Raw genomic sequence first — 20,386 nt, forward strand, 5'->3', positions numbered from 1 at the left:
GATAAAACACAAAATTAAATCATTAAAACAAGTTACGCAGAGTTCACGGTCAGGTTTAATTAAACCACTTAGTAACAGTGCACTAAAGATGACCAATAGCCATGAAGTGCCCTTTTGGAAAGAACCAATCATCTTCAGGTTCGAGAAAGTTCTGGCCAATCCAGAACGACGAAACTTTCGCGCGCATCTGATTTTCACGAAGTTACGTCGAAGAAAGAGAAAAGAAAGGCAAAAAATAAAAACGGAATCATATTAATAACTTTTTCACTTATAATTTGTTTGTCGGTGCTTGGCAGTCCACCTTCTGATTCTTGGTGTCCGTTCAGCCAAAATGTCAAGTAGAAGCTCCATATTGGACAGGTAAAATTCTCCTGCGCTGTATTGTTGTGTTTTTGTCCCAAATTTAAAAACTACTCAACTAATTATAAATAATTTGTCTCAGTTGCATATTTATTCACAAATGTTCATATGCATTATTATAATGTAATTAAAAAATAAAATATAGCACAGTTCTCTTTAGCAGCTGGTTAAAACGAACAGTGTAGCCTTTTGCGATTAGCTTAAGGCTACACTTAGCAAGAATGCTAATTTTTTTAGCAGGAATGCTAATGATGTGATGAAACAAAGTATCCAAAGTAGCCTGTATAAAACATTTTTGCAAAACTTGCATCCTAATATGCACTAATGTTAAAGCTAAAATAGGTAGTTATTTAAAATATTTGTATACATTTTAGCTCTTAAGTCTTATGGCTTTTGTATTATTTTTAGTCAGAGATTTGTTAAAACTCAGTTATCTTTTGTCAGTCTTGAGGAGTTGGACTACTCTGATCCTGAAAGTGTGCATGAGGCTCAGATGAAACCCACAAACCGGAGAAAGCAGGTGGCACCTGGGCCTCAGGTGAATTACTTCATTATTTATGATAGATTTAACAAAGACAAGACCAGTGATTTTATTTATATGTTTTTTTTTTTTTTTTTGTTTTTTTTTGTGGTTGACAGAACTGCATCATGTATCAGTTGCAGTTAAAGATCAAAACCACACTAAAATTTACCATGAAACACGTGCAGAATATAACATACTTAACTACTTATTTCTGAATAATTCTTTCTTCTATCAAGCCGCTTAAGAAACCCAGGAGGAATGCTGCTTTACGGGTGCTGTCCAGCCCCAGCAGTAGCCCCGTCTCTGTTACTCCAGAGCCCTCCTTGCAGCAGCAGTCTTCCTCCCAGGGGACATCCAGACAGCTCTCTCCCAGCAGATCTTTGAGAAGTGTGAGCGAGGGAAACCAGGGAATCAGTGCAAAGGATATCTATTGTGCTGTTTGCTCAGGAAAAAGTGCGATGATGGTGAGTAAACCTTAAACAAAGAGCAAAAAAAGAAGAGCGGAAGTATCAACACAGATTACCACATGAAGGGAGGGAGGTACTGATGGTGGCATATGTAATGGGAGGAGAACCAAGCTTACAATGACAGAGGTTGTAATGTGCTGTCAGTGGCTGATTGATGTGATCCTAGAGAGTAGCCTTTGATAAGCAAAGAGGAAGGTGCAGTCTTCTCGTTGAATCGCATACACAATAATTGGCAGCACACGTTCATCTAAAGTGTTGTGCAATAGTTTCTCGTGTGGATAAAAACTAAAGAAGGACCACATGACACCAGCAATAACTATGGTGAGCTGTTGTAACAACACAGATTATAAAAGTTGTAGATGGACTGAGAAAGTAAAGCAAAAATCCATGTTGTTGATGTGTTTTAATTATATCATCTGTTCTTCAATCTGTGTGCGTCATTCTGACTGGCTGCTTTCTCCTTGTCAATCTTTAGACTGTGGTGGATGAGTGGCTGGACAGCTACAAACAGAGCCGAGAGGCGGGGTTGCTGGTGCTCATCAACTTCATTGTTCAGTGCTGCGGATGCAAAGGTCAGAGGTTAAAAAGGAGGCCAGGGGATGGGTGTTAGCAGGTGGGAGGGAGGGGTTAAAGTTGAAGAGATTATCCTTCCATCTTCAGCTCAGGTTATCATTTGTGGTTTTGATCTAGGTGTTGTTTTATTTCTGTTTGTTCTCATCAAAAATATGTTTAAATAAGATGGGATGAAAATGTCTAAAGTTCTAAATTAGTTTTTTTTATTTTTTATTTTTTTATCTAATGTGAAAGTTCTTCATTTTTGTCTAGGTGTGGTCAGCAGAGAGATGCTTGACAGGATGCAGAATGCTGAGATTATCAGCACACTAACCAAGGAGTTTAATGAGGTGCAAAAAATAATGCAATTGTTCACACACAGTTCATATTTGTTGTTAATTAGTTCTAAAATTAAATGTGATTTTACAGCTATGGAAGTGATAGTTATTTGTTAGAACTTTGTAGAATTATAATCCTTCTGGAATAAGTTTAGAAACCCTAATATTCTCCATGTCCCAAGAGATTATGATCTGAAAGATGGTGCGTAGCATAACTGAATATGCTAATTACTATCTAATGTTTATAAATGAACACAATAATGAGTTAATCACCTAATTTTTGTCATTAGGAGAATAAAACCTACAGCTTTCTGCCCCATATATTTATACTAAACAAAAATAACAACTGCATTTTCTTTGTCCAATTTTTTCCTCTTTTTTTCTATTTTATTTATTTTTCTTCTGTCAGGATTCAGTGAACTACCCTTTAAGCACTCCAGGCCTTCAGCTGAAGCATTTTAAAGCCGGTCTGTGTGAGTTTGCCCGGGTTCTGGTGCGCTCCTGTCGAAATAGCTTGATATATGATGAATACCTCTTCCCCTCCCTGCTGGCCTTGCTCACCGGTCTGTCTGACTCCCAAGTTAGAGCCTTCAGACACACCAGCACTCTGCTGGGTATGCACTTCAGTTCTTTATCAGAGCAAAATACATGAAAGAAAAAACAGATCAAAATCACGTTTCTTGTGCTGTTTCCCCCCCCCCCCCCCCCCCCCGCATCTTTTTGTTAATCTAAAGTAATGTACAGTAAATTTTTAAAATGTTTCAGGAAATATGTACTGCATTTGTTTTTTTTTTTTACATTAATTGCTCTTGGGGACATTAATTAGTTTCCGCTTACTCCTAAAAATAGGATTTTTCTTTTTGGCTGTTTTTCTTTTTTAGCCACGAAATTGATGTCAGGGTTGGTGGAAGTAGCTGTTGCAGTGAATGTTCAGCTGCAGACCACCCAACGCCGTTACGATATAGAGATCAGTAAGAGGCCAAACGAAAGAGCCTCTGACAAAGTGGAGCAACTGAAGGCGATTCTCAGTGAGGTGAGACATGAAAACAGTGATACAGACATTGCACAGAAGTTTTCACGTTTTGACAAAATATGTGTTCATATCGAAGATTTGTTTCAACTATAGCTTTTGTGTTTATACATTTAAGATTTTCCAAACATTTTCTGGATTTATCATGTGTTAATTTATAGTACTGTAATACATTTATTCATTTTGATTTGCACAGGCTGTCTGCTGCGTAGTATGAAAAGGTTTTTACTGTTATTTTCACCAAATAAAGTGATTAAAATGCCCAGTGAAATGGAACAGTATTCCTCATGGATTTGTCATTGCTGATTTAATAGTAGAGTACATACTGTATAGCTTGAGAATAGATATTAATTTAAAAAATGTTTGTATGTTACATGTTAAAATGCCACAAGTTCTTGAAAAACAGAAAAATGTATTCCTTTATAAAGATTATAAAGAGTGAACAGATGGACAGACTTGAAACCTTATACATCTGTTATTGATGTTTTTTGTGTTCATGTGCGTTTAAGCTGAGCCTCTATATTGATGTTGTAGTTGCAAGAGAACAGAGAAGAGCTCTCCTCCATGATGAACGCCACTTTCCGTGGCGTCTTTGTACATCGTTATCGTGATCAACTGCCTGAAATCCGTGCAGCGTGCATTGAGGAGTTGGGCCTGTGGCTGAAAACAGACCCGGAAGACTTCCTCAATGATGGATGCCTGAAATATCTGGGGTGGATGCTGAACGACAAGGTAAACACAAATTGGACAAAATAATAGAAAATAAAAAAAAATTAAGCATTATCCTATGTTACCTTAAATTTTAATAAGTGGATGATCTGTGTCTGCAGTTTAACTGATCTCAGTTAAAGTCTTAACACTAAAATTTCTTTCTTTTTTTATTGTTTCATTTTTCTATACAATTTCATAGAATTTGAATTCTCAGGTGGTCAACAACCTGAAAAATCATTTACCATGTTTGTAAATTTATGTGCACAGAAAAAAAATCATTATAAATGTATTCAGGTTTGTGTTTGTGTGTAGAAACCTTGTTGCTGTACTTTTTGTTTTCTTTCAGCAAAGTCCAGTGCGTCTGCAGTGTGTGCGTGCCCTGCAGGATCTGTACCAGGAGACAGAGTTCATTGGCCGCCTGGAGCTTTTCACTAGCAGATTCAAAGTGAGGCATCCCTCTGGATTGGATTTACGCCGCATTTAATGTGTGTTTTCTCCATTTTTGTCTCCTGTCCATTGTTTCAGCTTTTATATTGTTTCTACTTTGCTGCCTGTCTGTCTCTCCTCCCTTTTTGCCTCCTTCCTGTATTTCCATGCCATTTCATGTTTTTTTTTTTTTTTTTTTTCCTCACTGCTTCTGTCTGTCTGTTATGATTCCACCCTTTGTCTGGGCACATGCCTGCTTTTTGTTAATTGCTGCCAATTACTGATATAATAACCCCCACTCAAACACAGGAAAACCTTCCTAAGCTACATGTGCTGCTGCAGATAAATGGTCTTTTTATGTCATGGATTTCTGCCTAAATCAGTGGGCTTGTGCGTGTGTCACTTTTGTGGGCGTGGGTACATTTATGCATATCAATGCATTTTATTTATTATGCATGAAGTGTTTGTGTGCTGGCATGATTGTGCATTAAGTCTCTGTGTGTTACAGTGCATGTGCATGTCTGTGTGTGTTTAGGAGAGGATTCTCAACATGGTGCTGGACAAAGACTTAGACGTGGCGGTGGAAGTGGTCAATCTGTTGCTGATGATCCAACAGTGAGGGCTCTCTCTCTTTCTTTCTCGCTCTCTCTCTTTCTCTCTCGGTTTCTTTGTGCTGCTGTCTTTGTTTGCACAGATATGTTATTTTAGGAGATCAAAAATAGCTGAATATTGTAACTTTCTTGAACCAAAATTTTAAAGCTGAAATTGTGAGCTTCACTGATCAGCCAAAACATTATGACCAATGGCGACATAAAAATAAAGCACTCCTCGTCTTGTTAAAATGTAATGCTCTGCTAGAAAAGCCAACATATTGGACTAAACTTTGACATCTGTCACCTACCTGTAAATGTTCTGCCATCCAGAAGCAAGCCCAACTTCAGTTGACCCAATCCCACAAGCCACAGGACCAAATATTTTTTTAATGGTCCCATTATCCGAGGCTAATTTTGTGTGTCTGTGCCTTGCATCATCAGAATTCAGTCAACAAGAGTCAGAATGCTCATGTTATGGATATAGTCCTTTTCAGATGCAGTTTAGAAGTGCATTAAAATGTTTTCTGATGAGCTTGATGGAGTTTGATTTTGCTCATTTGTTCATTTTGTTATTTGAAACATTAAGGCTTTCTCAACAAACAAACGACAGCCACTTGACATTTATAGCAGGAACTGTGATTTCGCTTTTCCTAAAAATTTCACATGGTTATGTGTAAACTAGATGATTTTAACTAGAGAAATTACCTTGTAACAAAGGAGTTCTATGTGCTACATTTTTAATTGTATCTACAATCCATGTTTACAGTAAGAAAAAAATAATACACCTTGCAAAAAAGTCAAATTTTAAAAAATCATAATTACGGTAAAACCCAAAGCAATATTAATTTACTAAAACTTTTTTCTTGTTTATTATATATACAAAACTGACCAGTTTGTTTGTTGCACCATTTCCAGGAATGCAGAGGAAGGCCTGAAAGAGGAGGAGTGTGGACACGTCTATCCTTTGGTTTATGCTTCACACCGAGGTCTGGCTTCTGCAGCCGGTGCATTCCTCTACAACAAGTATGCGCTCTTCCTGCAAATATACAGTTTCATATATTGGGCACGTTTTTACAAATAGTTCAGTTTATTTATATAGTGCCAAGTTACAACAGATGTCTTCTCAGCGCACTGTGCAAAAGCATTAACATGTATTATAAAAGCCAATTAGTAAAAGTTATATCTAAGGAAGCCAGCAGATTGCGATTAATCTTTATTTCGTCACAGTCTCCCATTCTGAGCAAGCACAATGGCCACACAGTAAAGGAAAAACTCCCTTTTAACAGGAAGAAACCCCCAGTAGAGCCAGGCTCAGGATGGGTGGCCATCTGATTTGACCAGCTTAGGTTTGAGAGGACAGGAAGGAGAAACAGACAAACATAGAATTACAGGTCCAGGTGTACTTTCTATTAAAAGAAAGACAAAAAAAACACATGGAAATGATAGAAATATTCACAAATACAAACATGTAGAGTAGAGTAAGTAAAGCCAGCAGCATAGTAAGGAAATGTGGCCAGTTTGTCCTCCCACAGTCTAAGCCTATATCAGCACAACTAAGGGATAGCTCAAGATACCCAAGCCGATCCTAACTATAGAATGTATCAAAAAGAAAAGACTTAAGCCTAATCTTAAAGTAGGCAATGTGTCAACCTCACAGACAGAAACTTGAAGTTGGTTCCACAAGAGAAGAGCCTGATAACTGAGAGCTCTGCCTCCCATTCTACTCTGGAAACTTTAGGAACCACAAGTAAGCCTGCAGTCTGAGAGCAAAGTGCTTTGTTTGGAAAATATGGAACAGTAAGATCTATATTATAAGATAGAGCTAGGTTGTTGAGGGCTTTATATGGTAGAAGTAAGATTTTACCATACCATACCATTTTATTAATAGAGCACTTAAAACAGCGACAAGGCCAACCAAAGTGTTCAGCGATTTGTAGACATACAAGAGTGTTTTGAACTGGATTTGAAGGTGAACCGGTAACCAGTGCAGGGAGGCCAAAACTGGTGTAATGTGCTCTCTTGTCTGTACTGGTTAAAAATTGGGCTGCTGCATTATGGACCAATTGTAGACATGCAATGGAGGTCTGACTAATGCCAAACAGGAGTGAATTGCAATAATCAAGCCTAGATGTAATGAATGCATGTATTACTGTCTCCAGGTTATTTTTGGACAATATGGGCTTCAGCTTAGAAAGTCACCTCAGTTGGAAACAACAGGATTTAACAATCATGTTTGCATGACTGTTGAGTTTCATGGAAGGGTCCATTATCACTCCCAGATTTGTAACTCTTTGTTTTTCTGACAAGGCTAGAGTAGAATAGTTGATGCAGTGTTTCTTGATTGTGTCGTTGAAAGGGAACAACATGACTTCAGACTTCTTTTCATTGAAACTTAAGAAATTTAAAGCCATCCAGTCCCTGATGTCAGCCAGGCAGTTGAGCAGAGGTTGAATAGATCATGAACCACTGTGTCTTAGGGGGAAGTAAATTTGACAGTCATCGGCGTAGATGTGAAGGGGTGTGTTGTGTTTCTGGAAAATAGCACCAAGTGGCAGCAGATATAAAGAGAATAGGAGGGGACCCAGGATGGACCCCTGCGGAACCCCCCATTTAAGCTCTGCCTCTGCGGAACTAAAATCCTTGATGGAGACACAAAAGGATCTGTCAGTGAGATTTTGAATTCAATTCTGAATTTCACAGGGAGCCAATGGAGAGAATCTAAAACTGGAAAAATTATCTCTCCTACCAACTCTCATTAAAACTCTGGCAACTGAATTTTGGATCAAAGCCTTTTTTGTTTTGTTTTATTTGCTATAGTCTAGTCTAGATGTGATAAATGCATGGACCGGTTTTTCTGCTTCATTTCTGGACAAGATGTTTCTAATCTTAGCAATATTGTGCAGGTGGAGGAAAGGGGTCCCGGTAACTTTTTTTAATGTGGGGATTAAAAGACATATCCTGATCAAAAATAACACCAAAGTTTTTTACATTAAAACTGGAGGTCAAATTACCAGTAATGCCATCCAGAGGAAATTAAAGGCTGCAAAGTTTATTTCTAAAATGCTCAGGTCCGACAACCACGACCTCTGTCTTGTCTGAGTTTAAAAGCAGAAAATTAAAGATCATCCATGTATTTATGTCTTTAAGTCCTGATTGTAATCTAAGTAACTGATTAGATTCATTGGGTTTCACAGACAAATATAACTAGAGTATTGTCAGCATAACAATGATAATTTATCTCATGCTGTTTAATAACTTTACCTAATGGAAGCATTTATAAAGTTTTCTACCTGGATTATTGAGCATGCATCAGGATATTTATAAAGTAAAGAGTATTTGTCCAAGCACGGAACCCTGAGGAACTCCATGACTAATTTTGGTGTATGAAGAAGATTAATTATTCACATTTACAAACTGGAATCTATCATTCTAGAGAAATACTACTTTTTAGTTATTGGGTGAGTTTGCTGTTTTGACCCCAGAGTAAGGGAGTAGCCAGAAGTAGAAGATTGCTGCCTCCATACGATTTAAAACCTTGATGTTTGAATTGTACATCATCCCAGGCTTTAACTTGTACATTGTATGCATTTTCTTTTTACGTTTGTTAGACTGAAACATGTAATTGATCTTGACACCCAGGGGAAGGATCAAAGCAACAATGCCCCCTTTTTTCAAATACTCATCTCCTTCTATATCCAGAGTGAGGTAGTGTTTCTGTTTTTCTTTGTTTCTTCTTCATCTAAATCATTCTTTGTTTAAAAAAACATTAATAACAGAACAATATTTCAAGTATTGAAGGAAATGTTTCATTCATTCATTTTCCCTCATACGATCTATTATTTTGTTTTATTAAAGTCAAAGCAGTTTCAGTTTTAATGCTACACTACGCAAAAGTCATGGCACAATATTATTCTTACTGTGAAGACAAATTAATTTGCATATTTTTTACAAGTACATCTTAAATTTAGAATAGTGTAAATATTAAGGTCAGTGTGAAACTAATGACCATGTTTTTTTGTTCATATAAATTGTACACTTTCTTAACAGTTTCATGAGCATGGGGCGTACCTGGTGGACAGTCTGTGGACTGCAGCAGGGTCTGAGCTGAAAGACTGGGAGACGATGACAACTCTGCTTCTTCAAGATTCTGGTGAGGAACAAGATAAAACTATTAACAACTGTATGAACTTCAATTACTGCTAAACAAAATCTGTATGAATGGTTTGGTTTTACACCTGCATTCCATAGAAACTTAAATTTATATTTTTGTTTTTTTGCAGTTGCATTAAAGTATTTGATCTGATCTTTTTTGTTCCTGCTTCGTGCTTCTCAACTCCTGTCTCTGCTTTTGTTTTGTCAGGATTGCTGTACGAGGAGGAGGGTGTGCTCTTGGAAATTATGATGTGTGCCATGAGACAGGCAGCACAAGCAACTCCACCTGTTGGGAGAAGTCAGGGCAAAAAGGTGCTTAAAAATACAGATGTAATCTTGGGTCTGTTGTTTAGTGAAACAGTTAAGGGGAGGGGAATTTAAAAGAATAATAATTAAGAAGCTTTGCTATGCATTTTTTGAAACCTAGGTCTTCAAAGTTGCTCATTCCATTGTTTGATTTTTACCTGAATTATTGAGCATGAACTTTGATGTTTTGAACCACTTTGACATGACTGTCTCAGAGAAGTTGATGGGGAGAGGGCAGGCCTCGGAGGCCATCTTAGCAGCAGAAAACTTTTTTCCACTATGGAGTATGCTGTGTGTGGGAATCAGTTTTGTTTGGTGGCTCCCAAGATTGAAGAAGTCCTTTGGATGAAGGACAAAATGTCTCAGCAACAGAAAGAAACTGCCCAGATGACCTGACTGAACATTGTTGGATTTTTACCTGGATTAATAAGCATGAACTTTGGTGCTAGGTTTACATCATTAATGTTTAAGACTTTTAAGACAAACACATTGTGATTATTATTTTCTTATTTTGCCACCTTTACATATTTATGGCTGTTTGCTGAATGTTTATAGATCCAGAGTATGAAGGATAAGAAGATCCAGGAACAAGACAGGAATTGCATTACCACACACTTCATCCCTATACTGCCACAGCTGCTTACCAAGGTACAAAACTAAAGTTTGTTTACTTTCACATACAGCTTGCTTGTTGCCATTTCACCTAAACATGAATATAATATACATATATATATTTATTTATTTATTTATTAACCAACCTGCAGTACTCGGCAGATGCGGCAAAGGTGAGCCTTCTTCTCAAAGCTCCTCTTTACTTCGATCTGGAGATGTTCAGTAGCACTCAGTGGCTGGAAAAGGTAGGAGAACCAAAGATCTGCAAGGCCATATGTCATTGTTTGAAATATTTTAAATGGCTTGAACAAGTCTATCCAAATGCAAAACAGCAAGTTGGAAAAAGCAAGCAAAGATGGGCTTTTTAAAGGTGAATTTTGTTTACTTTTTCTGATTTTTTTTTTTTTTTTCATCTTTCTGTCAGCATCTGGACCTGCTGCTGTCTCAGATATGTGGCATTGTCAAAAAGCACACAGAGGTCAATGTGCTGCAGGCTTGTAGCCACCTGGTTAGCACCCTCTGCTCAGACTGCTACACCTTCTCCTCCCGCGCACACCTGGCGTTCAGTCAGCTGATGGATGAACTGACTGAATGTTTCAACACCTACCTAAGTGACCTTCTGCAGGTCAGAAAGTATCAGTGAAGCAAATATAGCTTGTAAAACACTTATGTAGATCTAACAAACTTCTTCAGTGTTACTGCAAATGGTTGTGCTAACTTAATATAATATAAATAAATGTTGTAGTTGACTTTACATCTCACACTGTTAGGTGCAGTCAGGTAACAAGTCTTTATTTTTCAAGCCAATTGTAATGAATTAGCCTATAACAAAAGAGTAAATTTGACTTAAAATTCCACAATCGTTTAAATGCCTACAGTTTTTATAAATCGCAACGGGTGAGATTTTTCTTATCCACTCAAAATATTTATTTATATATGGTACTTTAAAACCTATTTCCTTTTATATCAGTGTGAGAGTGTGTGTTTTAACATCCAGGGAAATGCAGATGAGGATGACCTATACACTGCCACCACCGCCTTGAAGAGAATCGCTGCCTTGAGCAGGTAAATTCATATTAAACGTGTCTGTAGTACTGACTACTTCTTACAGTGCATAGAAATGTGTGGATGCAGTAATTGTGTGTTTTCCAGTGTTAAAGACCCAACTGGTTGGAAGCTGTTTGACTCCTGTCTTGAGTTACTGAAGAACAGGCTGGAGTCTATGGATTTTGACACAGAGGTTTTTAACATAGTCTAAGAATAAGCTTAACATAGTCTGAAATCATTAACTTAATTTTTTTCTGTTTCGATGGGAATAATTTAAAGATTTAGATTTATTGAAATTTCATGTTGTGGATAAGTGGGAGGTTAAAGGGGCTGTATTAAAATGTATTTATTTTACAGTAAAATTATTCTCCAAATATATTAAAGCTAAAATACATAATTTGATTTTCCTGTTAATGATAAAAACCCCATAGGGTTGATACTGATCTTTTTTTAAAGCCATTTAAAGTCAAATTTGTTTAACAAAATATTTATGTTGATAATGTTTGGTTTAGGGTAATTACAGAAAACTATTTGCATATAATTTGACACCTTAACAAAAGTCTATTTTAACCCCTCTGTGTAATTTCAGCTCATGGTGGCGGCTCTGAAATGTGCAGGATTTCATCTTATGTGGGCCAAAGTGAATGTAATCAACTTCAAGCCAGATAAGGTGCTTTCATTCAACCATTATTTATACAGGCTAGTCTCATTGAGCCATGAGGACTCATTTACAAGAGAGACCTGTTCCAGACAGAACAGTAAAAGTTAAAAAAAAAGTACAGAAAACAATAACCAAACAATAAGTCGAATCAAGATTCTTTATTGTCATTCGCACTACAGGTGGTGGAATGAAATTGTGTACACGGGGTCCCAGTTACATCTAACAAAAGTATAAATTGTAAAGAAAAACAGTAGTAAGATCTAAGAAATACACTAAAACTAAGAATACACTAAGCACAAATAGTACAAAAACAATATACTGAACAATAGCAGCACAAACTTGTTTGTGTGAGCACGTGAGTAGAAATGAACACAGCACCGTGAAATAAATAACAATAAACTACAAAAATGCAGTCAACATAAAAGTAGTGTTATAAAACGATAAATCGGGGTACCGTAAAACAAAGCGAAATACTAAAAACAAACAAATTTGCTTTGATTTTTCTATTGACATTATCAAACGTTTAAAATCCCCTAAAGAAATCAAGTTGGACAACTTCAGTTCCTGTTGCAAGGTATTCCAGGTTGCAGGAGCTGAGTAGATACAGGCCTTTCTTTGCCAAGTTCAGTCTGGACTGAGGGGACGCTGCAGGTAGTGATGGCCTGAGAGTGCATGTTGTAACTGCACTGACGACATGACATGTGGAAGGAGATCTAAGAAGGCAGCAGACCAAAGAGGGATTTATAGATGAAAATGAACCAGTGTAGATGTACGTGTAGATAAGTTTTTCTTTTTTCAGCTGAGGCAGATGTCTAAGCTGAAGCCCATACTGTCCAAAAAGAATCTTGAGACAGTGATCCATGTATTCATATCATCCAGGCTCGATTACTGCAATGCACTTCTGTTTGGAATTAATCAGTCCTCCATTGCATGTCTACAACTGGTCCAAAATGCTGCAGCCCGATTTTTAACTGGTACAGGCCATAGAGAGCACATTACTCCAGTTTTGGCCTCCCTGCACTGGCTACCCATTCACCTTTGGATCCAGTTCAAAATACTCTTGTATGTTTTTAAATCACTGAACAGTTCTGCCCCATCCTATCTCACTGATCTTTTACAGCCATATGTCCCACCACGCTCTCTGAGGTCAGCAGACCAGATGCTCCTTTCAGTTCCAGAAACCCGTCGTAAGCTCAGAGGTGACGAGACTTTCTCTGGTGCAGGTCCAAGACTGTGGAATGAGTTGCCACTGCGTGTCAGGCAGGCTCCCACACTCACAGCAGTGTTTCCCCTACCATTATACAAGCGGGGTGCCCCACCCCATCAACAGAACTGAGCACCCCGCCTACCAACCCAAACTTGCCCCCACCCAGCACTGACATAGCACTAAGCGAAATACAGGCGCTCTAGCTAAAAAGCTAAAGGTGCCTCTTCCCTCAGGCTGAACACCCCCCCCCCGCCCCCATGCTCTCAAAAACTGTTGGTACAAGCGGCACTCAGACATGTCTCTGTCCCTCCCGTCAACAAAAATCATGGATGAGATGAGCACCCCGTCATGGCAAGTTAACTAGGGGAAACATTGCGTAGTTTTTAAGTCTTGACTGAAAATCCACTTTTATTCCCTTGCCTTTGACATGGTGTGATTTGTTTTGATCCTGTCTGTAGTCTACAGTGTTGGCCATTTAGTTATTATCTGCTGCTTTTTGTATCTATCTATTTTTATTTTATGTTTTCCTGTCTGCTGTGCTTGTTTGTTTCTATTGTACAGCACTTTGGTTGGCCTTGTTGCTGTTTTAAGTGCTCTATAAATAAATTGGTATGGTATGGTAGATAATGATGACCAACTGACCATAGAGTGCAGTGATGGGTACGGTAGTTACAACCAGTTATGAATCTTAGCGCGCTATGGTAGCATTGAACATCTGCAAGGATCTGGCTTGGGCATTCATGTAAATAATGTCACCGTAGTCAATGGCCGGTAGGAAATTAGCGGTTACAAAGTGTTTTCTGACATTCGGAGTTAAGCAAGATCTATTTCTGAAAAAGAAACCCAGTTTTATTTTCAGTTTCTTTGTCAAGTTTTTGATATGTGGTTTAAGAGAGAGATGTGCATCAACCAAAATCCCCAAGTATTTCTAAGAATCCACAATTTCAACAGGAACACCATGCATGGATGAGATAGGATGAAGAACTGCTGGCACTAACTTTCTGTTGGGAAAACAACATCCCTTTGGTTTTGTCAGCATTTAGCATCAGCTTGAGAAATTAGTCTGACTGAATGATGTCAAATACAGACTGTAGAAACTTGAAAACCTTGGCAACTGTGTTAAATCAACAATAAAAAAAAACAGTGTTGTCAGCATAGAGATGCAAGGATGCGTAAGGAATGTTTTGAGAAACCGGTACATTATTTATATAAATTGTAAAAAGGATGGGACCTAAAACTGAGCCTTGTGGCACACCATTAGTGACCATTAGGTAGCTAGATGAAGTAACATTATGTCAAACACATTGTCTCCGACCTGAGAGATGGTTTGAGAGCCAGCCAACAGTGTGATCTGAGAAGCCAATATCTGAGAGCTTGTGACATAAGATGTCATGATGTACAGCAGGTAGAGCTGGACAATAATTCAATATCGATATATCTTGCGATATACTTTTATTCAATAACGATGATATGAATTTTAAGCACATTTTCGATGTTTCGATAGGATTACAGCGTTTTCTGTTCGGGTTGAAGCGGCCGCTTCAGTTTCAACCCGGACAGAAAAAAGTGCCACACAACTACCTAAGTGCGTGGTGACGTAATGTTGCGCAGAGCTCATGTCCAGAAGGCGTTAGTGGTTGCAGGCGAGGCTAGGCTAAGCTCCAATGCGCGTTAAGTTTTTGCTTCAAAATGAGTGCCCCTGATCGTCAGAATGTGACTGAACAAGATTTCACAAGCAAAGAGAAAGCAGATGACATCACTGATAAGAGAGGAAAGACTAATTTGCTGGTTTGGAAGTGGTTCAGCTTTCTAAGATCCGATAAACTGCAGGTTACAGTCAGTGTGCTGCAAAATGTGATGGAGAGTCGTTCTAACTAGCGGTTGGAACATCTAACTTGTTCCACTTGACAGAATATGCTGAGTCACAAGATGAAGCACAATAAAGTTTGAGCCAACGTGTCCCTGAAACACCCCCAGCGCTGCATGTTTGTTTTTGTTTTTTTTGTTTGTTTTTATCATTTATTCATTCATTTAAAATAAAACATTCATCAGAAAGAAAAAAAATCATTGAATGAAAAGGTTGCAGAAAGAAGAAAAAAAATCTTATCTGCCCCTTTTTTTAAAAAAAAAATACAAAATAACTACAAACAACAACCTTGACTTGAACAATCTCCAAACTGAAATAAAAAAAAAAAACTTTAGGTATCCTTAACCTGGTACTATACCTTCCTAACAACTTTAACCATCATCTTTTTAAACATATGAATTGTTTTAGAAATGTTTATGGTGATATCAAGACAATTCCATAATCCTATTCCCTGAATTACAACTCGGCTCCTTCAGATTAGTTCTAAATGGAGGTTTTACAAACATTTATATTCCCTTAAGGTTATATTGACTCTCCTTTTTTAATATTTATTTTTTACAAATTTTAATTGAATATTTGGGGCTAATATTTTTATGAGCTTTATGCATAACTTGTAAAATACTATATTCAACCAAATCATGACATTTTAATAATTTCAATTGATGACAATATATTTGTTGGGTGACCATAGCACTTCATAATACTAATAATTCTTATAGCTCTTTTAATGTAAAAATAAAAATAGGGTTTGTAATTGTTCTATTTCATATGGAACAATCATTACATTATACAATATATACAAAGCTTTGTCATTCAAAAACTATTTACTTTGTACAGTAATGCAATTGATTTTTATTTTTAAGTAATTTACATGAGCTTCTCATCAATAACGACACCCAAAAAGTTTATTTCATTAACAAAAAATTTCAATGCTGTCAATTTTAAAGTTGTTGTTTAAAGTCAAAACTATTAATATTGACAAAGTTGAGAATTTTATGTTTGTTTGACAGTGATTTCAATTTTTTTGAAGGCTAAATACAAATAAAAGATGAACATTAATTTATTTGTATAGTTTGTAGTTTTTCTGAGGCTTTTATATTGTTTATATCAATATCGAATTATATCGTTATCGACCGAAATTAAGAAGTATATTGTGATAAAAGTTTTGGCCATATCGTCCAGCCCTAACAGCAGGGGTGTCAAACTCACTTAGAAAAGGGGGCCAAAATTAAAACCTTTTTCAAACTAAGGGCCAATTTCATAAACTACATTAACTCAAGTTAAATACCCAACATCTTTTTTTGGTTGCAGGTTCCTCAACAAGAGTTTGATTGGACTCATTTGATGTTCTCTGTTGGGCTTTTGACATCATAATCAAATATTACTGAAAACAATTCAAGTGAAAAAAGTATTTTACATTTAAAATAACTTCTTGGGGTCCAGATAAGATGTCAATGAGGGCCACATTTGGCCCCAGGGCCTTGAGTTTGACATATGTGATCTACAGTATCAATGCACAGTAGAGTGATCCTTAGCATCCAAACTTCAACAGCATCATTTATACAATTTTAAATAAAAATTGTTGGTTATTAAAAGTTTGACTTTAATCTGCCTTTCATACACTAACCTGGATGCTTGTGGTGTTTGGTTCCAGTCTACATGACTGGTACCATAATTTTAATTTCACAGCTGGTTTGTGGCGTTTGTGTTGGTGCCTGAGTGTTTGTCTCACCAGCTGACAATTAATGCAGAAATGTGTTACAGTACATCTGAGTCTGCAGAGACTTGTAAATTTATTTCTCTCAGTCTTTTGTTTTATATAATTGTTTTATTTATTCCTGTTCATATTTAAGTCTTGTGAGTTTATTTGAAACTTTTCTGCTTCCCCAACCCCTTTAAACACCAAACATGTCATTAATACTACAGCTTATGTTTTCTTTATTGCTGAATATGCACCTCTTCTCTATGTGTAGTTATTTTGATATATTGACTCTTTGTCTAATTATGTTTTGCTAAATTTAAATTGAGCAACACTTTAAAAGCATATCCATGTTTATTGATACTAACTGCAAACAATGCTGGTTGATTTTCTGACTATGATACAAATAATTTAATTTTTTTTTAATTAATTTAAAAGCAGAATGTGATTTACATCTGGAACACTGATATTACAGTAAAGACTAAGCTTGTCATGTATGATAAATAAACAAAAGCAACTTTAATTCATTTTTGGATTTGATGAATACAAATTTACATGTAAATTATTTCTCACATTATCTCTGCTTTATCCCTCCATCTCTTCCAGACTGAACTGAAACGTCTGAAGAAGGATGTACGTTTCTTCTGCAGAATCTGTCAGCCCTGTTTGTGTCTGGATAAGACTGAGATAAGAGATCAGGTAAAAACTTTGTATAAAAAGAAACATTGTCAGAGTCAGAGAGATTTAATTGTCATTTGCATCTCGTGGTGGAACGAGATTATGTACACAGGGTTCCAATTACATCCAACAATCGTCAGTACTAACTACAGTATATAGTCATGTTCTTAAACTGAAGTCCCAGATATCGGCAACAGATTACATAAATCAGATATTCAGGACTGCATAGCTTCATTTTATGTGTTTGTTTTCCCTCTTCTTTTTGAAATTTTAAATGTATGAAGAAGAAATACTTTTAAAACCTTTATTTACAAATGAGTACTTCAATGCAGTTAAACTTGTAAACTTTGTCTGTGTTGTCAAGTCTGAAGAGTGTATCTTTTAGATAGAATATTTTTTATTGATTGTTTTGATGAAACATGAGCACATGGACAAATCAAAAGCACATATTTAGACCAACTTTACAAGACTTCACTTGATTTTAATCTTGAATTATAATGGTGTTTGTAGAATTTAATTTCCCTCAGTAAAATCTGAATCTATTAATAAAGGGCAAATGTTTTTTTGTTTGTCTCCATCGGCAGGCGTTTGAGCTGCTGTGTGACCTGCTGCTGTTGTACAGCACGTGTTCGGTTAGCACAGAGCCGGCTCTGCAAACACTGGTCCACCTGCCGTCTGATTCTCTCCGTGCTGAGTTGGCTTCTTTCCTTCTGGACTACGTCTTTGCCGACACAGAAGATGTTGAGCTTGAAGGTATTTTTGCACCAACTGATGCATAAACGTTAGCACTAAATGGAGTTCTTTCCTATCTTAGAAACAGTTTTTACTCTGTCAGTGATCTCCCTGAAGATGCTGCTCCTAACTGTGCCTGTATGCACACTTTCTGATTGCTTTGTTTTGATTCTGCTCATATTTCATAACGTTCTGTCAACTCCAGCAAATACGAACAGTTGACTGAAATGACAAATGTCTTTGTTCACATTCAGTTTGTTTCTGCTGAATACTGTTTTCTGCCTCTGCATTTCTAATAGTCTTACATATTTGTCATTTTCTCTCCTTTCCTCTACTTTGGTTATTGTTTCTAGATGAAGATGATCTAAAAATTGGTCTTCTTCAGAAGAAGCGCAACCAGCTGGCAGGTTACTGTAAGCTGGTGATCTACGGGGTTCTGGACCTCAGTGCAGCAACCAATATCTTCAAGCACTATAGCAAGGTGGAGTGATGGTCTTATCTGTATTTGTCTTGTATTTCAAATAAAAATTCATGTGTTCACAGCTAGACTAAATGTGTTAATGAGTTGGTTATTTATAAATAAATTAACTGGGTTTGGAATACAGGAGACTGGATAATAAAAAATAAAAATAATGGCGAGGATGTGTTTTGAAGTGGAGGAAGGTGATAAAATCTGTTTTGGATTCAGTGAGGTGCTAAAGCTGTGTCAGAGAGAAAAGTAGCTAAAAGAAGCCATATGACGTGAATGGAGTGGATTATTTTATGTTGTCAGACTTTCATTCTTTGCTGTTATTTATACAAAGTGTGTTTTTTGTTTGTTTGTTTTTTAGTATTTTAAAGAGTTTGGTGATATCATAAAGGAGACTGTGAGCAAGAGCAAACTCATCAGCCCCATACAGAGCGCCAAGACTGTCTGCCTGAGCCTGCAGCAGGTGTGCACTTCATTTCACCTTCATTATTTCTTTCTGAGAGGTTTTTATATGGAGTAAATGTTTTCAAGCTGTGAAATAGAGTTTTATGGCAGAATGCTGGGAGTGTGTGGCAACAGAAGTACAGAAAGAGTGCAATAATACAGATTGTATGAAAGTCACTCTTGTTCTCAAAAAAAAAAAAATACAGGAAGTTGTGACACTTTTTTAAGACTAAAAATGGCCAGTTAAAAACCTTAAAAACATTTTTTATGAAAATTTTGATTATGATTTTGAATACAATCCATGAGAGAGAAACGTTAACTTCCTCATATTTGAGTTTAACGTTTTTAGAACATCTGTCTGTTTCCTCTGTTATTTTATCTTGTTTACCTCTATTATCATCTAAAACTTAAATGTCTGACCACATAATCAGCTGGATTAAGCAAAACAGTTCAGAGTTGTTCTGAGAGGTGACCTCAAGGTCAGAGGTCATGGTCAGGAGAGGCCTTCCTCATCCTACAGCTAATTTGAGTGTGTTCATGAGTGTTTTTATATGAGATGTTTACTTCTGCACTGTCGAAACTTCACAGATAATAATAAAGGTTATGATAAGGTTTGTGAAAATAGACCCAGTAGTTCCTGAGATAATTGTGGTTGAAAATCAGCGACCACACCCAGTTTTGCCAGAAATCGGAATATCTTGGGGACCGTATCTCTGAAACCACTCGTCCGATTAACCCAAAATTTGAGCTCTTGTGCTGCGGGGGTCACAGTTGACAAACACGCCAAGTTTCATCACAATCTGAGAGGGTAGGGTTAAAATTTTCTCTTTTATTTTGGGGTGATTTGGCTCATAATGACCTAAGGCCTAAAGTTGAAAGTATTACATTTAGAACCTTTTATGACCCTACAGAAACCCTGAAAATGAATTTACGTTTTCCTTTCAAATAACCTGAAAATCACTGCAACGTCTGTCCATATCTTTTGAAAGATGTAATGATTTTTTTGATGCAACTCGTGTGAAGTCATGTCTGTGTTCAGATGTTCTCAGAGATGCTTACGGAGGGCCAAAACCAGCAGGATTTTGCTGAAATTCGAGACTTGGCCAAACGGCTTGCCATGAGCTTCGGCGTCGATCTTCAACATGTCCGCAAACCGCTGGTGGCCCTGCACTTGTCAGTAATATGATTCTCATACACACACACTCTGGTCTTGCATTGCAACCTGTAATCAGATTTTTTGTTTAAATTGGTTAAATTCTAAAACATAAACACAAAAAGGTTAGCCTAAACACATTTGAATAAAGGTTGGCACAACTAAACGCACTGTAGTTTTCACACTTTGGTGCTATGATTTTAAGCTTTGTGTGTGTTGTGTTTGCTGTCAGGGACGGTATACGTTTTGCATTTCGAGGTGCGCAGGACGAAGGGGAGGGACATCCAAATGTGACCTTCTTGGAAGTCCTCAGCGAGTTCAGCTTCAAGCTGGTTCCACAAGACCGCAACCAACTGTGA

The 20,386-nt window shown here is 37.1% G+C and overlaps 1 protein-coding gene across 1 annotated transcript; it reads left to right on the forward strand.

Moving 5' to 3' along the window:
• The first annotated feature begins 331 nt into the window (after positions 1 to 331).
• On the forward strand, positions 332 to 20,386 carry LOC119408658 (cohesin subunit SA-2). The gene is made up of 26 exons (XM_037675500.1): positions 332 to 360; positions 805 to 898; positions 1,120 to 1,347; positions 1,826 to 1,922; positions 2,176 to 2,252; positions 2,650 to 2,854; positions 3,122 to 3,273; positions 3,805 to 4,002; positions 4,328 to 4,426; positions 4,943 to 5,022; positions 5,916 to 6,023; positions 8,609 to 8,705; positions 9,048 to 9,150; positions 9,361 to 9,464; positions 10,014 to 10,106; positions 10,223 to 10,315; positions 10,495 to 10,695; positions 11,068 to 11,135; positions 11,223 to 11,310; positions 11,707 to 11,787; positions 17,158 to 17,250; positions 17,814 to 17,982; positions 18,315 to 18,442; positions 18,792 to 18,893; positions 19,914 to 20,047; positions 20,260 to 20,386. The coding sequence occupies exons 1-26, from the start codon at positions 332 to 334 to the stop codon at positions 20,384 to 20,386; spliced, it is 3,048 nt and encodes a 1,015-aa protein (XP_037531428.1).

This window comes from Nematolebias whitei, chromosome 4, assembly GCF_014905685.2.
Source record: "Nematolebias whitei isolate Nwh7 chromosome 4, NemWhi1, whole genome shotgun sequence".
In the NCBI taxonomy this organism is placed as follows: Eukaryota; Metazoa; Chordata; class Actinopteri; order Cyprinodontiformes; family Rivulidae; genus Nematolebias; species Nematolebias whitei.

Bases quoted from the DNA above. Each gene is read 5' to 3' on its own strand.
- LOC119408658 (XM_037675500.1), top strand. From the start codon at position 332: ATGTCAAGTAGAAGCTCCATATTGGACAG. The intron at 361-804 runs GTAAAATTCTCC...ATCTTTTGTCAG, and splicing joins AGAAGCTCCATATTGGACAG to TCTTGAGGAGTTGGACTACT. The intron at 2,855-3,121 runs GTATGCACTTCA...TTTCTTTTTTAG, and splicing joins ACACACCAGCACTCTGCTGG to CCACGAAATTGATGTCAGGG.